At 34.7% G+C, this 18,339-nt stretch overlaps 1 protein-coding gene across 1 annotated transcript in view; it reads left to right on the forward strand.

Moving 5' to 3' along the window:
* Positions 1–4,930: 4,930 nt before the first annotated feature.
* Positions 4,931–18,339, forward strand: part of LOC138703103 (UDP-glucosyltransferase 2-like) — a 29,068-nt gene continuing 15,659 nt past the window's right edge. The window contains exons 1-3 of the mRNA XM_069830689.1: positions 4,931–5,062; positions 8,913–9,770; positions 17,577–17,802. Of these exons, the coding sequence (XP_069686790.1) occupies positions 8,943–9,770; positions 17,577–17,802 (1,054 nt within the window). The 5' untranslated portion in view covers positions 4,931–5,062; positions 8,913–8,942. The remainder of the gene's footprint in view (positions 5,063–8,912; positions 9,771–17,576; positions 17,803–18,339) is intronic.

An 18,339-nucleotide genomic window follows, 5' to 3' on the forward strand; every position in this document is an offset into this window, starting at 1 on the left:
AGCTCAACAGTTAAATGCCAGTCAGAGTACACATAGGTTCAGTTTTGTAAATCATACTATAAAGACGGTAAATATGCCAAAAGTACGTCATTCAGTCAATTTAAAATCAAAACTAACAAGTTACATTTCAGAATTTAAAGAAGATGGTTTATCAACTGACAATAAAATATTATTTTGTAATTTGTGTCAGTGTGCAGTATCATCTACACAAAAGTTCCTGGTGCAACAACACATTACAACTAGTAAACATCAGGCCAACAAACAACTAAATTCCAAGCAGAGACAATTGTTTTTAACACAACCAACAACATCGAATGTAAGATCTGAGTTTAACATCGACCTGTGCCGTTCTCTCATCTCTGCTGATATTCCTCTCTACAAACTAAAGAATAAGGTCTTCAGGGAATTCCTTGAAAAATATACTCAACATACAATCCCGGATGAGTCAACACTTAGGAAGACGTATGCTCCATCCATCTACGATGAGACAATACAGAAGATAAGAGATGAAATTAAAGATAGTTCAATTTGGGTTTCCATTGATGAGACTCCCGACAAAGAAGGTAGACTTGTTGGTAATGTAGTTATCGGTTTGTTAAGTGAACAATATTCTGAACGAATTCTTTTACATTGTGATGTTCTAGAAAAGTGCAATAACAAAACTATAGTTAAACTGTTCAACGAAGCTATGGGTATCCTGTGGCCAAAGGGTATTATGTACGATAATGTGTTATTCTTTATTAGCGATGCTGCCCCTTATATGGTCAAAGCTGGACAAGCATTATCTGTTGTATATCCTAAATTGACTCATTTTACTTGTGTGGCGCATGCATTTCATCGTGTGGCAGAAGTGGTCAGAGACAATTTCCCTAAAGTAGATTTGTTGATTTCATCAGTGAAAAAAGTATTTCTCAAAGCTCCCAGTAGAGTTAACGTGTTGAAAGAAATGTACCCTGAAATTCCATTGCCACCAAAGCCAATTTTAACTAGATGGGGTACATGGCTAGAAGCAGTTGAATATTATGCCGAACATATAGACTCTATTAACAATGTTCTCCTTGCATTGGACTCTGAAGATGCAGTCTCAATTGATACTGCGAAAACAGTTACCTGTGACATAAGTGTGAAGAATGACTTAGCTCACATTCAGCATACATTTTCATGCATCATAAAAACGCTCAAAAGTCTCCAAAATAGGCACCTTTCACTATCTGAAAGTTTTGAAATTATAAATAGTACTGTGGAACAACTGAATCGTGGTAGAGGTAAAGTTGCAGATGCAGTAAGAGCTAAGGTGGACACTGTACTTTCAAAAAACCCTGGATATGAAGAACTACAAAAGGTTGTTGCTGTGATGAGTGGTGAATCAACAGTGAAGATTAACTTGGACGTATCCCCAGCAGACATTGTGAAATTGAATTATGTACCAGTTACTTCTTGTGACGTCGAACGCTCTTTTAGTCAGTATAAATCTATCCTCAGAGACAATAGAAGAAGATTCACTTTTCAGCACTTGAAAGAAATGTTTGTAACCTATTGTTATGGTAACAGACAATAAAAATTGTGTTTTGTTGAAACTACATTGGAAGATAAGGTACGTCCATTATATTTTTTGTTTAGTTTGATTAAAATGTACCAATATTTAACGTACATAGTCATTTTTTTATAATTTTAAGTCCATATTTAATTCCATATTTTGGTAAAAATCCATATTTAATTCCATATTTTGGTAAAAATAACTACATATATATTTACATATTTCATATATTTTTAGTCCATATAAATCCGTTCCCTGATTATTATTATTACAGTTCGCACTTACTGGAGGTTATGGACCTTTCGCTGTACCTCCTCCAGCAAATAAATAAGCAAGAATAAAACCTACAAATCAACAACTAAAACAATGGACCTTGCTAAAATTACGGCCAAATTACAATAAATTAAAAAAACTAAAAGCCAAATTCAGACGCCTCAACAGTCTCAGCTAATTTTGACAATGCCTGATTTCTCAAGGTCCTTATTCTTGTAATTCTTGTTAAACATATTCCACAAACAACTTTCCAATTCATATGCTTCAATCAATCTTCGTGTCTTCGACACTCCATTGTTCTTGGCCGTCATTTAAACTGCTTCTGTCGCGAGAGTTTATGAGAAAGTTCAACTGAGTTGAATAATTTAGAGTAGCTATAATGAGAGTTGAGAGCATATGCGAGTTCTCTGTCTAGGGTGTTTACACGGCGAGAGCAGTTTTCAAGGCCGCTCTATTTAGTCTCTCTAGTATCTAATTAGAGTCAACGAGATACCTATTCTCAAAACCGTTTACACGGTGATATAGCTCGAACGGAACCTGGTGAAGCTTGACCTTGATGGAGAAACCAGTTCTACGGGCGGTTAAGAGTGGATGGGGTAACGCTTGTTCAGTCTCGCTTGTATCTCGTCACATAACATCGGTCGGTAGCCGATCCCACACCACAATACTGTTCTCTCCCTCCAAGTTTTACCAGGTTCCGCACGAGCTATACTCAGCTATAATCTCTAGCCCTCTCTTCTCTAAACTCTCGCCGTGTAAATGTAGAGAGGCAATTCCGCCGCTAAGAGAGCTGTTCGGTTCTAGATACTCGTATTTGTAGCAGAACACTTATTGACATTGACATTTGGGACATTTAAAGGACTCATCGTTGCGTATTAAATGCTTCTTACAATATTTTATGGTCAATAGACGTAAGTTCAAAACTTCTACGTATCAATTATATTAAAATAAATGGTTGTCATTTTTTATATGAAAAGATATTACATATTATAAATTCAGGCACTACCTTCCTATTGTTCAATTCATACACCATATCTTTTCGAACATAATGAAAGAAGCTTAATACATTTTACATGAGCAATGTAGTCTACCATTTTCATACGTTTATTTATTATTATTATTATTATTATTATTATTATTATTATTATGTTAAGAACAATAAAATAATGTGTTTAGGGTATAAACCTGTTGCAAGGAAGCGTAATGTGACCAACAGCCTTTCCTTTATACTAATGACAATCCTCATAGTTGTGTCTTTTTTGCCAATTACAGGTCCGATGTGTAAGCTCCATGCGTGTTCCGGCGAGATATCCAGGGTTTTTCCCCACGTGTTTCTGCCATAGTTGTAAACGCACTGACCACCCTGTTCTTTTCTATATGCTCGTAACACTTTCTCTCACTCTAAACTGTCTGCACCATGTAAACGGTCCGGAGAGTAACATTAGAGTTTAGAGTTATATAAATCTCATGAGAGCTCGCTAATGGGTTTAGGGAAGCTATATTCTATCACCGTGTAAACACTCCTTTAGATAGCTCTCCTGATACTTTAGATCTTCTCTCGCTCTAAACTGTCGCCGTGTAAACCTAGCATAATACAAGCTTTACCTCTCTTCTTAATAAAAAAAATTATCTTTTTATTCGTAACTAAAGGGGAAATGATCTGGGAATTATATTGTTTTTCGCTTACAACAAGCCGCCTCTTACTGCAGACGCGATCGAACTTGTGTCTTGAAAGAAGCGCACACAGACAGTACAGCTAGTAGAGAGTCCGTTCTACCTGCACTGAGATTGTGTTGACACTTTGAGAGCACGAGTTGCCCACCCATGCTCATGACTTTCAGTACGACCCTCTATACGAGTAGATACAAATAGCTAACTATGGCTAATCGATATGAAAAAAAAAAAACTAATTTGTTGCTCTGATAGTTGCGAAGGCCGGAATAAAAATCAGTTTATGTTGGCGATGTACCTCATCCCCACAGCCAACAATATGTTTTCTGAAATTGTCCACAAATCCTCAGTAAAAGGCCTCTCAGCTGCGATCATCCCCCTTTACTTACCAACCGATTCTCGGTCTTCCAGGTACTTATTACAATCATTATCATCATCATCATCATCATCATCATCAACATCCGTCACGAATTAGGCCTGTGTAGGCAGTCTTCTAAAGGGTCTTCCTAACCGTCGATGTCCTCTGGGTTGATATTGCATCATCATTTTGGGGATTCTTGAATTGTCCATTCGTTTTACATGGTGTAGCCAATTTAGTTTGTATCTGTTTATTTTATCCTCTACTGACTCTACTTCTAATTGTTCCATTATTTCTTCATTCCTTTTTCATCTAAAAGAGTATATCCTGCTGTCCGTCTGAGAAATTTCATTTCCGTCGCTTTGATTCTGCTCATATCTCTTTTCCTTAATGTCCAAATCTCACTTCCGTATAAAAGGCAGGGTAATGCTAGAGTATTACATATTTTTATTCTTGTGGATTTTTGTACCAATTTAGCTTTTAATGTATTATTTATTATTCCAAAAATTGGTGTAAATTTGGTGATTTTCTTGTTCACATCTTTTTCATTTTGATAAGATATTTCACAACCCAGATAATTTAAATTTTGTACTTGTTCTAGGCACAACATGGACAATAAACTCATTCGTAAGACGGAATAGAAAGACGAGAAAATACGTAGAGATATTGCCGTTTAATTTGTCCGCGACGCAGAAACCAATTTCTGTTCAGTCCCTTCTACCTTCACGTGACGGGAGTCCTCCCCTTTCTACACTCTTCTTCCCGATACTACTGCCAGCCGCTCAGACACGCTCAGCTCACATACGGTTGATCAGGCTGTAAGCTCCGCCCGCCCGCCCTCCCTTCCTCCCTCCCGACACCATCTGCGCACCTCGCGGACAAATTACATGGCGACATCTCTATAAGTTTTTGTATCACTCAAGTTGACGGAAATGCGATAAGACAGTGAGCTAGTGTATTCAGAGACTAGTCTGTTCTGGAAAGTAATTACATAGGTCTAAACATAAACAAGTCACCCAATTCGTGGTAACATTACTCCTACTACATTAAGATATGCATAGCAGGAACAGGTGATATCCTAAATTGATAAGGAATTACTCAGCATGAAGGTGTTCGAAAAATACTAGTGTGTGCTGAATATTCACTCCTAGGAGTCACAGTTGTTTAGACAATTCACTAATACTGGACGACCACGTTCCAAATATTTCTGACTGAAAAGTATCGTAAGTATAAAATTTATTACATTATTAATAATTATGCATATGTTTTTACACTTGATTTCATAAAGCGAAACAACTTCATCGCAGGTAATAGCGCCTGTATGCATCATACTTTTATCTATTTGTACTGCTGTAAAACCTTGTCACAATTACAACTTTTAAAATGTACATTCTACGGAGATGCTACAAATGATCAATATCTAACAAATTAATATTATTGTTCGTATTTCACATCAGTTGTAAGCCACTTTCTGAATTGATGGCGTTAATACCTTCATTTACCCTAATCGTAATATTCTTCTCTCTTATCTATACTAATAATAAATCTGTAGCCGAAATTTTTATGGTAATTTTCGATTTTCCTAAAATAATTGGTCCTAACATATATAATTAACCACCCTGAAACCGAAAATAGCTTTTTTGAAATTTTTGTTTGTATGTCTGTCTGGATGTTTGTTACCTTTTCACGCGATAATGGCTGAACCGATTTATATGAAAATTGGAATATAAATTAAGTTCGTTGTAACTTAGATTTTAGGCTATAGGCATTCAAAATACTTTACTCAAAGGGGGGTTATAAGGGGGCCTGAATTAAATAAATCGAAATATCTCGCTTATTATTGATTTTTGTAAACAATGTTACATAACAAAAGTTTCTTTGAAAACGATTTCCGATAAGTTTTATTCTTTACAAAATTTTCATAGGACTGATATTTAATGAGATAAATGAGTTTTAAAATTAAAATAACGCCATCTAAGACGGTGCAATGAAATAAGAACAAATGACTTCGTCTATAAGAGGCAACAATCGAAAAAGGGGCCTTATACAACAACAATCGAAAGCTATTAAAAATAGCCTACAGAGAATGTTTCTGTGTTTGTATGAAGTAATATCGGAAGCTAAATTAACCGATTTGTATACTTAATTATTATTTCACCATTGGAAAGTGTAGTTTCTCTAGATGGACATACTGCTATAATGTTATTACAGTAACTTCTGAGTAAATCGAGGACAGGTAAGATTAAAATACCTTCTTATACACAGAAAATTTGATACGCTATTTTCTACATTCGTTTTCTGTATTTCTTAAAATAATATTTATGTACACACTCATTTCAATCTCAGAGAATTAACGAACAACGAGAGTGTATTGATTTAGTATGCAGTAGTACGTTAGCTTAGCAATCCATTATTTTATAATTCAAATTTTAACTATGCTCAATTGAATCGTGTTAAAATACATAAAATATATATGCAATAAATGCAATGCAAAAAAATTGGGAAATGAGCCAAGCAGATTAAGTTGCGCTGTTGTAAAAGTTGTTCCTTCTGAGATTCAAGAGCTCCCACAACAAATTAAAAACTTACTTATCGGAGTACATCCGTTATGAACGCAGTTTTTACATAATCTAATATAATATAATATAATATAATATAATATAATATAATATAATATAATATAATATAATATAATATAATATAACATAACATAACATAATATAATATAACCGAAATTTTTCTGATAATTTTCGCTTTTCCAAAAATAATTGGTGTTAACATGTATAATTATTCATCCTGAGACCCAAAATCGCTTTTTTGAAATTACAAGACTTTTAAAATAACAATACGATACATTCTCACCGCCGCCTCAGATTGTAGCGTTGTTGTTCCTGCAGTAATTCCTATGTGCAAAATATAAAATTTTTGAGTAGGAAGAAAAAACACATTTATTCATTCCATGGCAATGGTACATGGGAGACCGTGAATTCTTACATTTTCGAAAGAAAGAAATATAATTACATATCACTGTATATGCTGTACCACTATTTAAGTTATTTGAAGGGTTCAGAACCATAATGGGCCAAGCGCCATTTACTGAAGACGTAGAATACAATGGTTAAAATTAAGTTATTACCATAATTCAATGGAAACATGTAGCAAGTAATATAAAGTTTACACATTAAAACTAAATGATATGTCAATCTTCGTTAAACTATGGTTGCATTGTATAACAAATAAGAAACATGACTATTTTTCTAAAAACCATGAAATCACGGTGCAGCACTGAATTAAGAAGGCAGAGTCCTAATGCAGTTTCATTACGAGTTATGTGGAAAAGATAAGGGCTTAATATATTTTACAATAATGTTTAAAACATTGTACAGAAAGTACTAACAATGTCAGTGTTCAAAGTTAACGTGTTATTCTACATTATATTTACATTATTTCACTTCCAAAGCATTTTCAGACTTCATAACCCCATTTGCTGATGAGGTATCCATGTTTGTTTAGTATACAAGTCATCAATCAAGCAAGCATTTTCGTTGACTAGCTACTACGGACTTGATTTCTATGCACTATGTAGCTTTGGATCATAACTTCTGACGTCACATCCGGCTATTTAGTCAACAATCTAGTTCACTTCAGCTGAAAATGAAGCTTTGAGACACGGCCTAAGTCAAGGAAACAGAAAAGTGTATCGAATATTAAAATAATAAACGCACCACCTAAATAACTTTTGAAGCATACGGTTCAGTGATATAAAACTTGGTATGTGAGGATAACCATATACTAAGAAATCAATAATGGTATTACCGAGTATTTTCCACTTCCGGTTTAACCGGAAGTAACTCCAACTCTCTTATTTTAAATGGAAAACCCAACATTTTTTTTATTTTTGAATTGTGCTCATTAAGAGCTTTTCAAAAAGTACCCACACTCGATACTTCTGCACAAATTCAGTGTTGCTAAGTCAAGAAAACAGAAAAGTGTATCGAATATTAAAATAATAAAATACTCCTTCCTTAACAAAAACAAAACAAAGCTAGCGCACCTTCTAAATTATGTGTTCAAATTGGTAGCCCTCAGCTGCTTTACAATGTGTCACTCGATCATAGAAACCATTTAAGGAATGATTTAACCAGGCTTTAGGAATATCTTGCACCACATCCATTCTTATTTACCAACACTGAATTTGTACAGAAGTATCAAGTGTGGGTACTTTTTGAAAAGCTCTTAATGAGCTTTATTCAAAAATAAAAAAAATATTTGGTGTTCCATTTAAAATAAGAGAGTTGGAGTTACTTCAGATTAAACCGAAAATAGAAAAAACTCAGTAATACCATTATTGAGTTCTTAATATATGGGTATCCCAACATACCAAGTTTCATGTCACTGAAGCACATGCTTCAAAAGTTATTTAGGTGGTGCGGGACTTTTAACTAACCCTCTGTGTGTGTATATATATATATATATATATATATATATATATATATATATATATATCATTATCTATCTATCTTACACAAATCTGGCTTTCAGGTAGTAGCTCCCTGTAAAGCAAGTTTGAATAATTTCAAGGAAAAATTGTTCCGGAGCCGGGTATCGATCCCAGGACCCTTCGCTTAGCGCGCGAACGCTCTACCGACTGAGCTACCCCAGGAACTCTACACGACACCGTCACAATTATTCCTTTTATTTCCACACAACTCAAATGAGCTGACAAGACGCCAGAACTCAACTATGAGTACACACAATACTGTGTGACTTCATTTGTGGCTTTCTGTTGACGTACCTCCAGTAACGAATGTATTATACAAATCTGGCTTTCAGGTAGTAGCTCCCTGTAAAGCAGGTTTGAATAATTTCAAGGAAAAATTGTTCCGGAGCCGGGTATCGATCCCGGGACCCTTCGCTTAGAGCGCGAACGCTCTACCGACTGAACTGTCTGTCTGTCTGTCTACCTAATCTTCATACAATTTACATGCTAATTCCTTTTGGAAAATATATTCCTTTAACAACAAATATCCCGAAATTGTGTCACTACATAATATGTTGAATATTTCCTTCCAGGTAACACTTCATATCTTCTCACCAACAAGCATGCGTAAAATTATTTACGTTCTTCAGATTATAAGCTTCGTGGCGTCGACAGCTTTGGGGGCAAGAATATTGGGAGTATTTCCCTTACCGTCAAAAAGTCACCAAATGATATACCGATCACTGATGAGGGGATTACAGCTACGAGGCCACGAAATTGTCACCATTACTACCGATCCTGTGTGGGACATGAATGTGAAAAACTATACGGAAATAGACATGTCAATTTCAGTTGAATACTGGGAGAAGAGATATATTTTCGCTGCACAGGAAAAAAGGAATATGAAAATATTCAATTTACTTTCCGATATGGCAGAAATATCAACAGATTTATGCAGAATAATGTTTCAAAAGCCTGAAGTTCAGAAGCTGTTACAAGGAGAGAATCACTTTGATGTGATAATAATAGAATGGCTCGGATGTGTTTGCTCTAATGCTTATGCATACCACTTCTCGGCACCTTTGATCGGTATCTCACCGTTTGCATTGATACATGGAGGACATGATTCAGTGGCCAATCCTACTAACCCGACTTATATAACGGATATTAATATCCCCATCTCAGATCGAGCCACGTTCTGGGAAAGGCTCGTACGTTTCTTGTATTCATTGCTGTTCAGATATATTTGGTTCATGATAATGATGCCTGCTCATGACAAAATTGCAAAAGAGTACTTCGGAAGAGATTTGCCGTATGTTGGAGACTTGCAGAAGAATGTTAGCCTTTTGCTGGTTAACTACGAAAGCAAAATAGCTTACACGCAACCAAATGTTCCTGCCGTTGTAGAAATAGGAGGAATTCATCTGAGAGAACCTCAACCATTAGACACAGTAAGATAGCCTATTTTCATTTTATTTTCAACATCACTCTTATCATTACGTTTTCCAATATCATTATCATCAACATCAACATCAATAACGAACAACCACCTTCAATACCACAAGTATAAAAATAGACAGGAGTAAATCTAATACCTTCCTACTGTTGCAGTAGGACTGTATCTGAAAAATAACCTTAACTATCAAACCAGTATCGTTTCAAATTCAGACTCATCATCACTCTCAGCATTAACATGACCACCAATAATACCTCAACTAGTGTTTAGTCAATGTATCAAGGTTCGAAAACGAGACTAGGAACTGAATGTACTAACTCTGCAGAGTGCATTATATTCTGTACATATGTAATCTGTTACAAGTGGGCCGGTGACCAAGCGCTGGGCTCTAAATATACAGGATGGAGAAAAAGTAACTACATACTTCACTTATGTTAATTTTGAATAATTTGAACATGATACAGGCCCTACCAACAAAGTACAGTACACATCACCTATTTTTATGTTCCAACTGTCTTCCTTCTTCATCAGTACACAGTTGAAGTCTGCCTGAACACTCTGACACATATGCAAACACAGCTGAATGTTGTTCTCCAGATTCTTGGTTTTCAGTGTAAAATTAAGTACAGTTATGTCGGTTTACATGTTCCGATAAATTGAATGTGGTCTCATCAGAACACAAAATGTTAAGAAATAAATTCTGGCCAAATCGATACTGTTCGAGCATAATTTCACAAAATTCTAGCCACCTGTCTGAATCATCTTCCAGTGAACTATGTAGCCTATCAGGTGCGGAATGTACACTTTCAAGTCCTGCTGATGCAATATTCTTTGGATTGATCGACGCGACGTTTCTGGAAACTCTACCGCTAATCTCGTCTTGTGGACTTCTTTGGACTAGTCATAACAGCAAGACAAATATTGAGTTCATTTTCCTCAGTTGGTGCTGTCCTAGGTCGCTCACTGCAAGATGCATTCAAAACAGAACCTTTAGTTTCAAATTAATGAATTAAATTGTAAACAGCCTTACGTGTTGGTAGATTTGACTCGAAATGTTCTCTCTCCATTCCCTCAGTACAGCACTTACACCGCTTTGGTAAGCGGTCTTCAAAGCGAAAAATATTTCTTCTTTCGTTAACATTTTGTGAAAACTGTTACTTGTGTTGTCAGGACTAAGTTACTTACTTATTTGCTTACTTACAAATGGCTTTAAGGAACCGATAGGTTCATTGCCACCCTCACATAAGCCCGCCATAGGTCCCTATCTTGTGCAAGATTAATCCAGTCTCTATCATCATATCCCACCTCCATCAAATCCATTTTAATATTATCTTCCCATCTACGTCTCGGCCTCCCTAAAGGTCTTTTTCCCTCCGGCCTCCCAACTAACACTCTATATGCATTTCTGGATTCTCCCATACGTGCTAAATACCCTGCCCATCTCTAACGCCTGGATTTAATGTTCCTAATTATGCCAGGTGAAGAATATAATGCGTGCAGTTCTGTGTTGTGTAACTTTCTCCATTCTCCTTTAACTTCATCCCTCTTAGCCCCAAATATTTTCCTAAGCACCTTATTCTCAAACACCCTTAACCTATGTTCCTCTCTCAAAGTGAGAGTCCAAGTTTCACAACCATAAAGAACAACAGGTAATATAACTGTTTTATAAATTCTAACTTTTAGATTTTTTAACAGACTGGATGATAAAAGCTTCTCAACCGAATAATAACAGGCATTTCCCATATTTATTGTGTGTTTAATTTCCTCCCGAGTATCATTTATATTTGTTACTGTTGCTCCCAGGTATTTGAATTTTTCCACCTCTTCAAAGGATAAATTTCCAATTTTTTATTTCCATTTCGTACAATATTCTCGTCATGAGACATAATCATATACTTTGTCTTTTCGGGATTTACTTCCAAACCTATCTCTTTACTTGCTTCAAGTAAAATTCCCGTGTTTTCCCTAATAGTTTGTGAATTTTTTCCTAACATATTCACGTCATCCGCATAGACAAGAAGCTGATTTAACCCGTTCAATTCCAAACCATCTCTGTTATCCTGAACTTTCCTAATGGCATACTCTAGAGTGAAGTTAAAATGTAAAGGTGATAGTGCATCTCCTTGCTTTAGCCCACAGTGAATTGATGGTGGCAGCTCTGGTTGCGTACTTCAGCAGCAAAAGTAAGCTCCGTATTTGTTAAACAATTCAGAGGTAATACAGTGTTTTAATCGGAAAATATTAATATAAACTAAATATTTAACTTGTTTCCTACAGTTACATATATAAATTTCATAAATACGTAAAAACTAAAATAGTTATAATTGAATATTAGTTCCTTGACTCCCAATCAGCTGATCCGGCCGCCATATTGAATAGTCTCTGACCAGTGCTAAAACCACTCTGACTCATTGTATTTTTGTTGTACATATTTATATTTTATAATATTTTGCTGTACATATTTATATTTTATAACATTGAACTGTTGTGAAACTACTTGTAAAGAACAAAATATATTAGGTAAGAGGTGGAGTTAAATGTAAGAATAATTTCGTGTCTTATTATAGTCTAGGCCTAATTTAGTTTAGTATAATAAAGCTTAGAAGTGTTGTGCTAGTGTCGTGTGCCGTGTGAATAATACAAGTGAAGTGAAGTGATATATTAAGAGGTAAGGTTAAATATAAGAATAATACAACTTCGTGTCTTGTTATAGTTTAGGCCTAATTTAGTTTAGCATAGTAAATTCAAAAAGTGTATGTGCTAGTGTGAGTAATAGAACATTAGTGAAGTGAAGTGAAGTGAGTGAAGTGAAAATGTGCATTATGTCAGATAAGTGTGGTGCATGTCGAAGGTAAGTGTGTCAAGGTGTAAATTGTATGCAATGTAATATATGCTTTCATTGGGACTGTGCAAATACTAATGCTGAAAATATAAATAGTCAATGGAAATGTAAATATGTAAACAATTATATATTGTAAAGGAACAGGCGGAAACCATCACCCATTTACGCAGACAATTAGAGCTTGCTAATGAGGAAATTGCAGCCTTGAAATCTATAAAGCCTAAAGTTAGAAGTAAATCACCAGAGTTTAAGGTGGTCTCTAATCAGAAGCGTAAAGGGAAGAGTTCCAGTGTCCCTAGTACTGCCACTGCTACCTCTAGCACTGAAGTGGAACTGAGCAACAGATTCTCTGTTCTGGATTCTCTAGAACCTGAATCTGATGCTCCTTCCAACTCAGTATCGGAGCCCAAGCGTAGGAAGAAGATACTTTTGTTAGGTAGCAGCCATGGTAGAGGAATAAGTCAACGGCTCCAGGCTTCATTGGGTGAGAAATATACTGTTACCAGCTTTTTCAAACCCAATGCTTCTCTGTCCAATGGTGTAGGGGATCTATCTGCGCTTGCTAAAGATCTTGATAAAGAAGATCATGTGATTATAGTGGGGGTGCAGGAAACAGCCTAGACAGGAACCTCAATTATGCAATTGATGGAGATATACACAACATTGCACAGAAGAGTGGCCATACGAATGTGGGTTTTGTGAACCTTTTCCAGAGGCATGACAAGCAGTGGATGAATAGGAGGGTTGAGAGTGTAAAACTGCGGATTGACTTGGCTCAATTGGAGAGGGACATGGCCCACATTAATATTATAGACACATCCTCCATTGTAAGAGAGTAATACACTAATCATGGACTGCATTTGAATTCTCGAGGCAAGGACTCGCTAACGCGTCTCATTGCTGACAGTCTTCAATGTGACCATGGCAAGTGTGACAATAAAATTCCTGTTGTAATCCGTCACAGGGCTTGTCCTTTTTTAGGGTAAATAAAAAAAGTCAAAATAACAACAATAATAATAATAAACAGAATCAACAAATCGTAATACAATCAACATTCAGTGTATTCCATCAGAATATAAGAGGTATAAGAAATAAGACTGATGAACTCCTTGCATCCTTAGTTTCTGAACATTTAAATCCGAATGTGCTATGTATTACCGAACAGCATATGAAACAACGGGAAATATTGTCTCTCTCACCGGAAGGATATAAATTAGGTGCTAGTTACTGCAGACAAACTCTTGAGGATGGAGGCGTGAGTGTATTTCTCAAATCTGACCTTAAATTAAAAAATATTGATCTTTCACATTTTTGCAAAGACAGGGATTTAGAAATTTGTGCTGTTGAATTAGAAAATGAAACATATAATTTCATTATAATATGTCTATATAGAGCACCATCTGGAGACTACGAAAATTTTATTCATTTATTGGAAAAGGCACTAGAATACTTACAGAAACTGAAACGTGAATGCATTATTTGCGGAGACATCAATGTCGATTATCTAACAGAAAGCAATAGGAAAGATCAACTAAATTCATTGCTAGCATCTTTCAATTTAATTTACAAAGTAAACTTTCCGACCAGAATACAAGGGGATTCAGCTATTGCAATAGACAACATATTCATCGGAAAATAAAAAAATTGGTATATCTCAAACAACCCCAATAATTAATGGTCTTTCGGATCACGATGCTCAACTCCTAAGTATAAATATTAACACATCATAAAAAAAAACCAACTAAAGTGAGATTCAGAAATATAAACAGGGAATCATTAAATGATTTTGAAATAAATCTTAAAAATGAAACATGGGAATCAGTATACAGTCAAAGTGATATGAATAGTAAATTCAACGAGTTTCATAAAACATTTCTAAATATTTTTGAATCCAGTTTTCCTGTAAAGTATAAAAATGAAACAATATGTAACAATAGATGATTACACAAGGTATTAAAATCTCATGCAAAACCAAGAGATCATTATACATACAGAGCAGAAACAGTAATGATACAAACTTAAAACAACACTATAAAAATTATTCAAAAATATTACACAAAGTAATTCAAAAAGCTAAAGAATTACACTATAATACAACAATACAAAACTCTGATAATAAAATCAAAACAACTTGGAACATAATTAAAAAAGAAAGTGTACGATCAAAAAGTAAAGTAACAAACTAAACCCTTATATCTAACAATACAAAAACGTCAGACCCAAATGAAATTGCAAACATATTTAACAAATATTTTCTTACAATAATTGATAACCTCAACATCCCCCAAGATAATGTTACTAACAGTTTAGATTCTTTAACACAATATTTTCCGACAAAATTCCCAAATATTCAAATATTTCCAACAAACAAACAAGAAATAATTGCAATTATTAAAAATCTAAAGTCAAAAAACTCCTCAGGGTATGATGAAATAACAAGCAAATATTAAAAGCGAGTTCACATATTATAGCTGGGCCATTAAGTTATTTATGTAACTATTCAATGCTCAATGGTATATTTCCCGACAGATTAAAATATTCAGTGCTTATTCCTATCTTCAAAAATGGAGAAACAACGTCTCCAGAAAATTACAGACCCATATCACTTCTACCAGTCTTCTCCAAAATCTTTGAAAAAGTAATGTATAAAAGATTATATCATCATCTAGAAAGATACAACATTTTAGTCCCAGAACAATTTGGATTTAGGAAAAATAAAGGCACAGAAAATGCAACATTTAGTTTAACTGACAAAATTCTGGAGGCAGTAAATAAAAAATTACAAGTTGGAGGGATTTTCTGTGATTTATCCAAAGCATTTGACTGTATAAATCATAAAATGCTGCTAGATAAATTAGATTATTATGGAATTAAAGGTGTTGCACACCAATGGTTTCACTCATAGCTCATAGATAGGAAACAGAAAGTTGAAATCAATACAACTATGAAATCTACATCGACATGGGGAACTATTAATAATGAAATTCCTCAAGGATCAATATTAGGTCCCCTACTTTTTCTAGTGTTTATAAATGATCTTGCCTCCCTTATAAAAGATGTAGGTCATCCCATATTATTTGCAGATGACACAAGTATAGTAATTACAGCCAATAACTCCAACACATTCCAATCTTCAACAGAGGAAATTCTCTTCAAAATATGTGACTGGTTCTCAGTCAATTGTAACAAAACTAACATAATTCAATTTAAATCCTGTCCAAATTCAACGTCGCAAATTTCTAGCGCAATAATTAACAATAGATCCCTATTAGAAACAACAACAACCAAATTTCTTGGCTTAAAAATCGATAATGTGTTAAATTGGAAAAATCATATTAAAGAAATTACCCCCAAATTAAATTCAGCTTGTTTTGCTATTAGATCTATGCAAAAGATAGTAAATATCAATACCTTAAAAACAATATACTTTGCATACTTCCACTCGGTAATGAGTTTTGGAATAATATTCTGGAGAAATTCCACAGATAGTAACAATATATTTCTATTACAAAAAAGAGTAATTAGAATAATAGTAGGTGCCAAATCTAGGGAATCGTGTAGGACTATTTTCAAAAAACTACAAATAATGCCCATGGCTTGTCAGTATATCTTTTCATTAATAGTCTTTCTCATATGTAATCGTGAAAACTTTGTAACTAATTCAACAGTTCATAGCATAAATACACGTCAAAAAATGACTTCCATACTCCATCTGCAAGTCTATCGTGCTATCAAAAAGGAGTGCGTTATATGGCAGTAAAAATTTTTAATAGCCTCCCTATCGATATAAAAAATGAAACTCAAAACATAAAATTATTCAGGGCCAAATTAAAGAAGTACCTAATTTCTCACGCCTTCTATTCTGTAGGTGAATTCATGACATTCAATAACACTTCATGAAATTGATACTAAAACTATGTGTTGCACTAGTAGACTATATTGTAAATCTCATCTGTATATATTTCATCTAGGCTGTGACTATAAATTAAGATTTTATAATAGTATTAAGTTTTTTGACTTGTTCCATATTCTAGCTGTAAGCATGTATGAATACCATGGAATGTTAATAAATACAATACAATACAATTGGAAAAGCATCAGATAGAAACTGGCCTATACGGACTCTGCTGTAAGTTTCACTGAGACACATTTTAATTAACTGAACTAATTTCAATTCAATAATAATATTATATAAAACTTCTCTCTTAAACGAGTCATATTCCTTTTTTTAAATCTATGAATAACTGATGTACTGTACCCTTATACTCCCAATTTACTATGTTTTAAGTTACAATGGTTACTGTGGTTAATAAATGAATTATTCATTTGTTAACACTACGCGTCATTTCCTGTTTCCTACCAATCATATCAATGTACGTACGTAGTATGTCCTACAAACCTAAAAACATACATTTTCTAAGTGTGTAGTTACTATTACGATATTCTGTATTATATAAATATTCGCTATTCTAACGCGCATCATACTTTTGATATGACCAAAATAAAAATGTTATCGCATTATGACTAGAAACATATTTTAACTGAAGTTAAAGTTGACGTCGATTAACAAGCCGTCTATTCCAGCCTTCAGTATGATACAGATAAATTTAATAACCAAAATTATTGTTAAATGTTCCGAGAGTTGAGTTACATTACTAAGAAATAGGAGACATATTTTGGATGTCGAATGCAGGACATTTCCGGTACGCAACTTGTCTGGAGATTGTTCAATAGCTTAAGACTGGAACTGTATATTCAGCCATTTATTATCAGCAGACAGCGGATTTCGGTCCCTACACAGCGACAAGATGTCACGTTCCTTGGCATACTGAGTGACCACCCTGCATTTGACGTACACCTAACGTTCAGAATCGGGACAGAAAATCCGCTGTCAGATTATCAGTAATATTTTTTTTTTATATTTTTCTAATAGACTAAAGGTCATATTCTTATGCTCAGGACTTGCAAAACTTCCTGGATGGAGCACCTGAGGGCGTGATATACTTCAACTTCGGGACTAATATTAACAGTGGCAATCTGGCACCAGATGTAAGGCAGATGTTCCTGGACGTGTTTTCGGACCTGCCACAGTTCAGAGTGCTGTGGAAGTGGGACACAGATGAGTTGCCGGGACAACCCAGCAACGTCAAGTTGGCCAAGTGGTTTCCGCAACAGGATCTTCTACGTAAAGTATCTACATTTATATCTTCTTCCTTAAAGTTTTCTTGTCCTTCTGCCAAACAACGCCATTTTTATATTCTGAAAAGGTAATAGTTTTCATCATCTCTCAGACAGAAAAATGGTTTTCATGAAATCGTCTGTCTATTTGTAAACAGTAACATGCCCTTAATTCTTGAATAATTTTTGTAAAATTTCTGTCCATAAAAATGTAACATAGACAACTGCTACTTCCATAATCTAAGAAGAAATAATATAATTCAGCATTTACGTTCTTTTATTTCAATTTCTTCTGATATTTTTAGTAAGGTGTTGAGCAATATCATTAAGAGTATATGCAAGTGAATGATTTTGAAGTTTATTTGTATTAAAAAATTACGCACTTTTTTCTGAATACAGTGATATATAGGGTGTTTTCGGGCTAGTGTTACAAACTTTCAGGGATGATAGGGAAGGGCACATGTATCAATTTGAGATAAGGAACCCTGGCCCGGAAATGACCGAGTCGAAAGCTACAAGCAAAAATAGTTGTGTGGAAATGACA

The sequence above is a fragment of the Periplaneta americana genome, chromosome 7 (assembly GCF_040183065.1).
Source record: "Periplaneta americana isolate PAMFEO1 chromosome 7, P.americana_PAMFEO1_priV1, whole genome shotgun sequence".
Classification (NCBI taxonomy): domain Eukaryota; kingdom Metazoa; phylum Arthropoda; class Insecta; order Blattodea; family Blattidae; genus Periplaneta; species Periplaneta americana.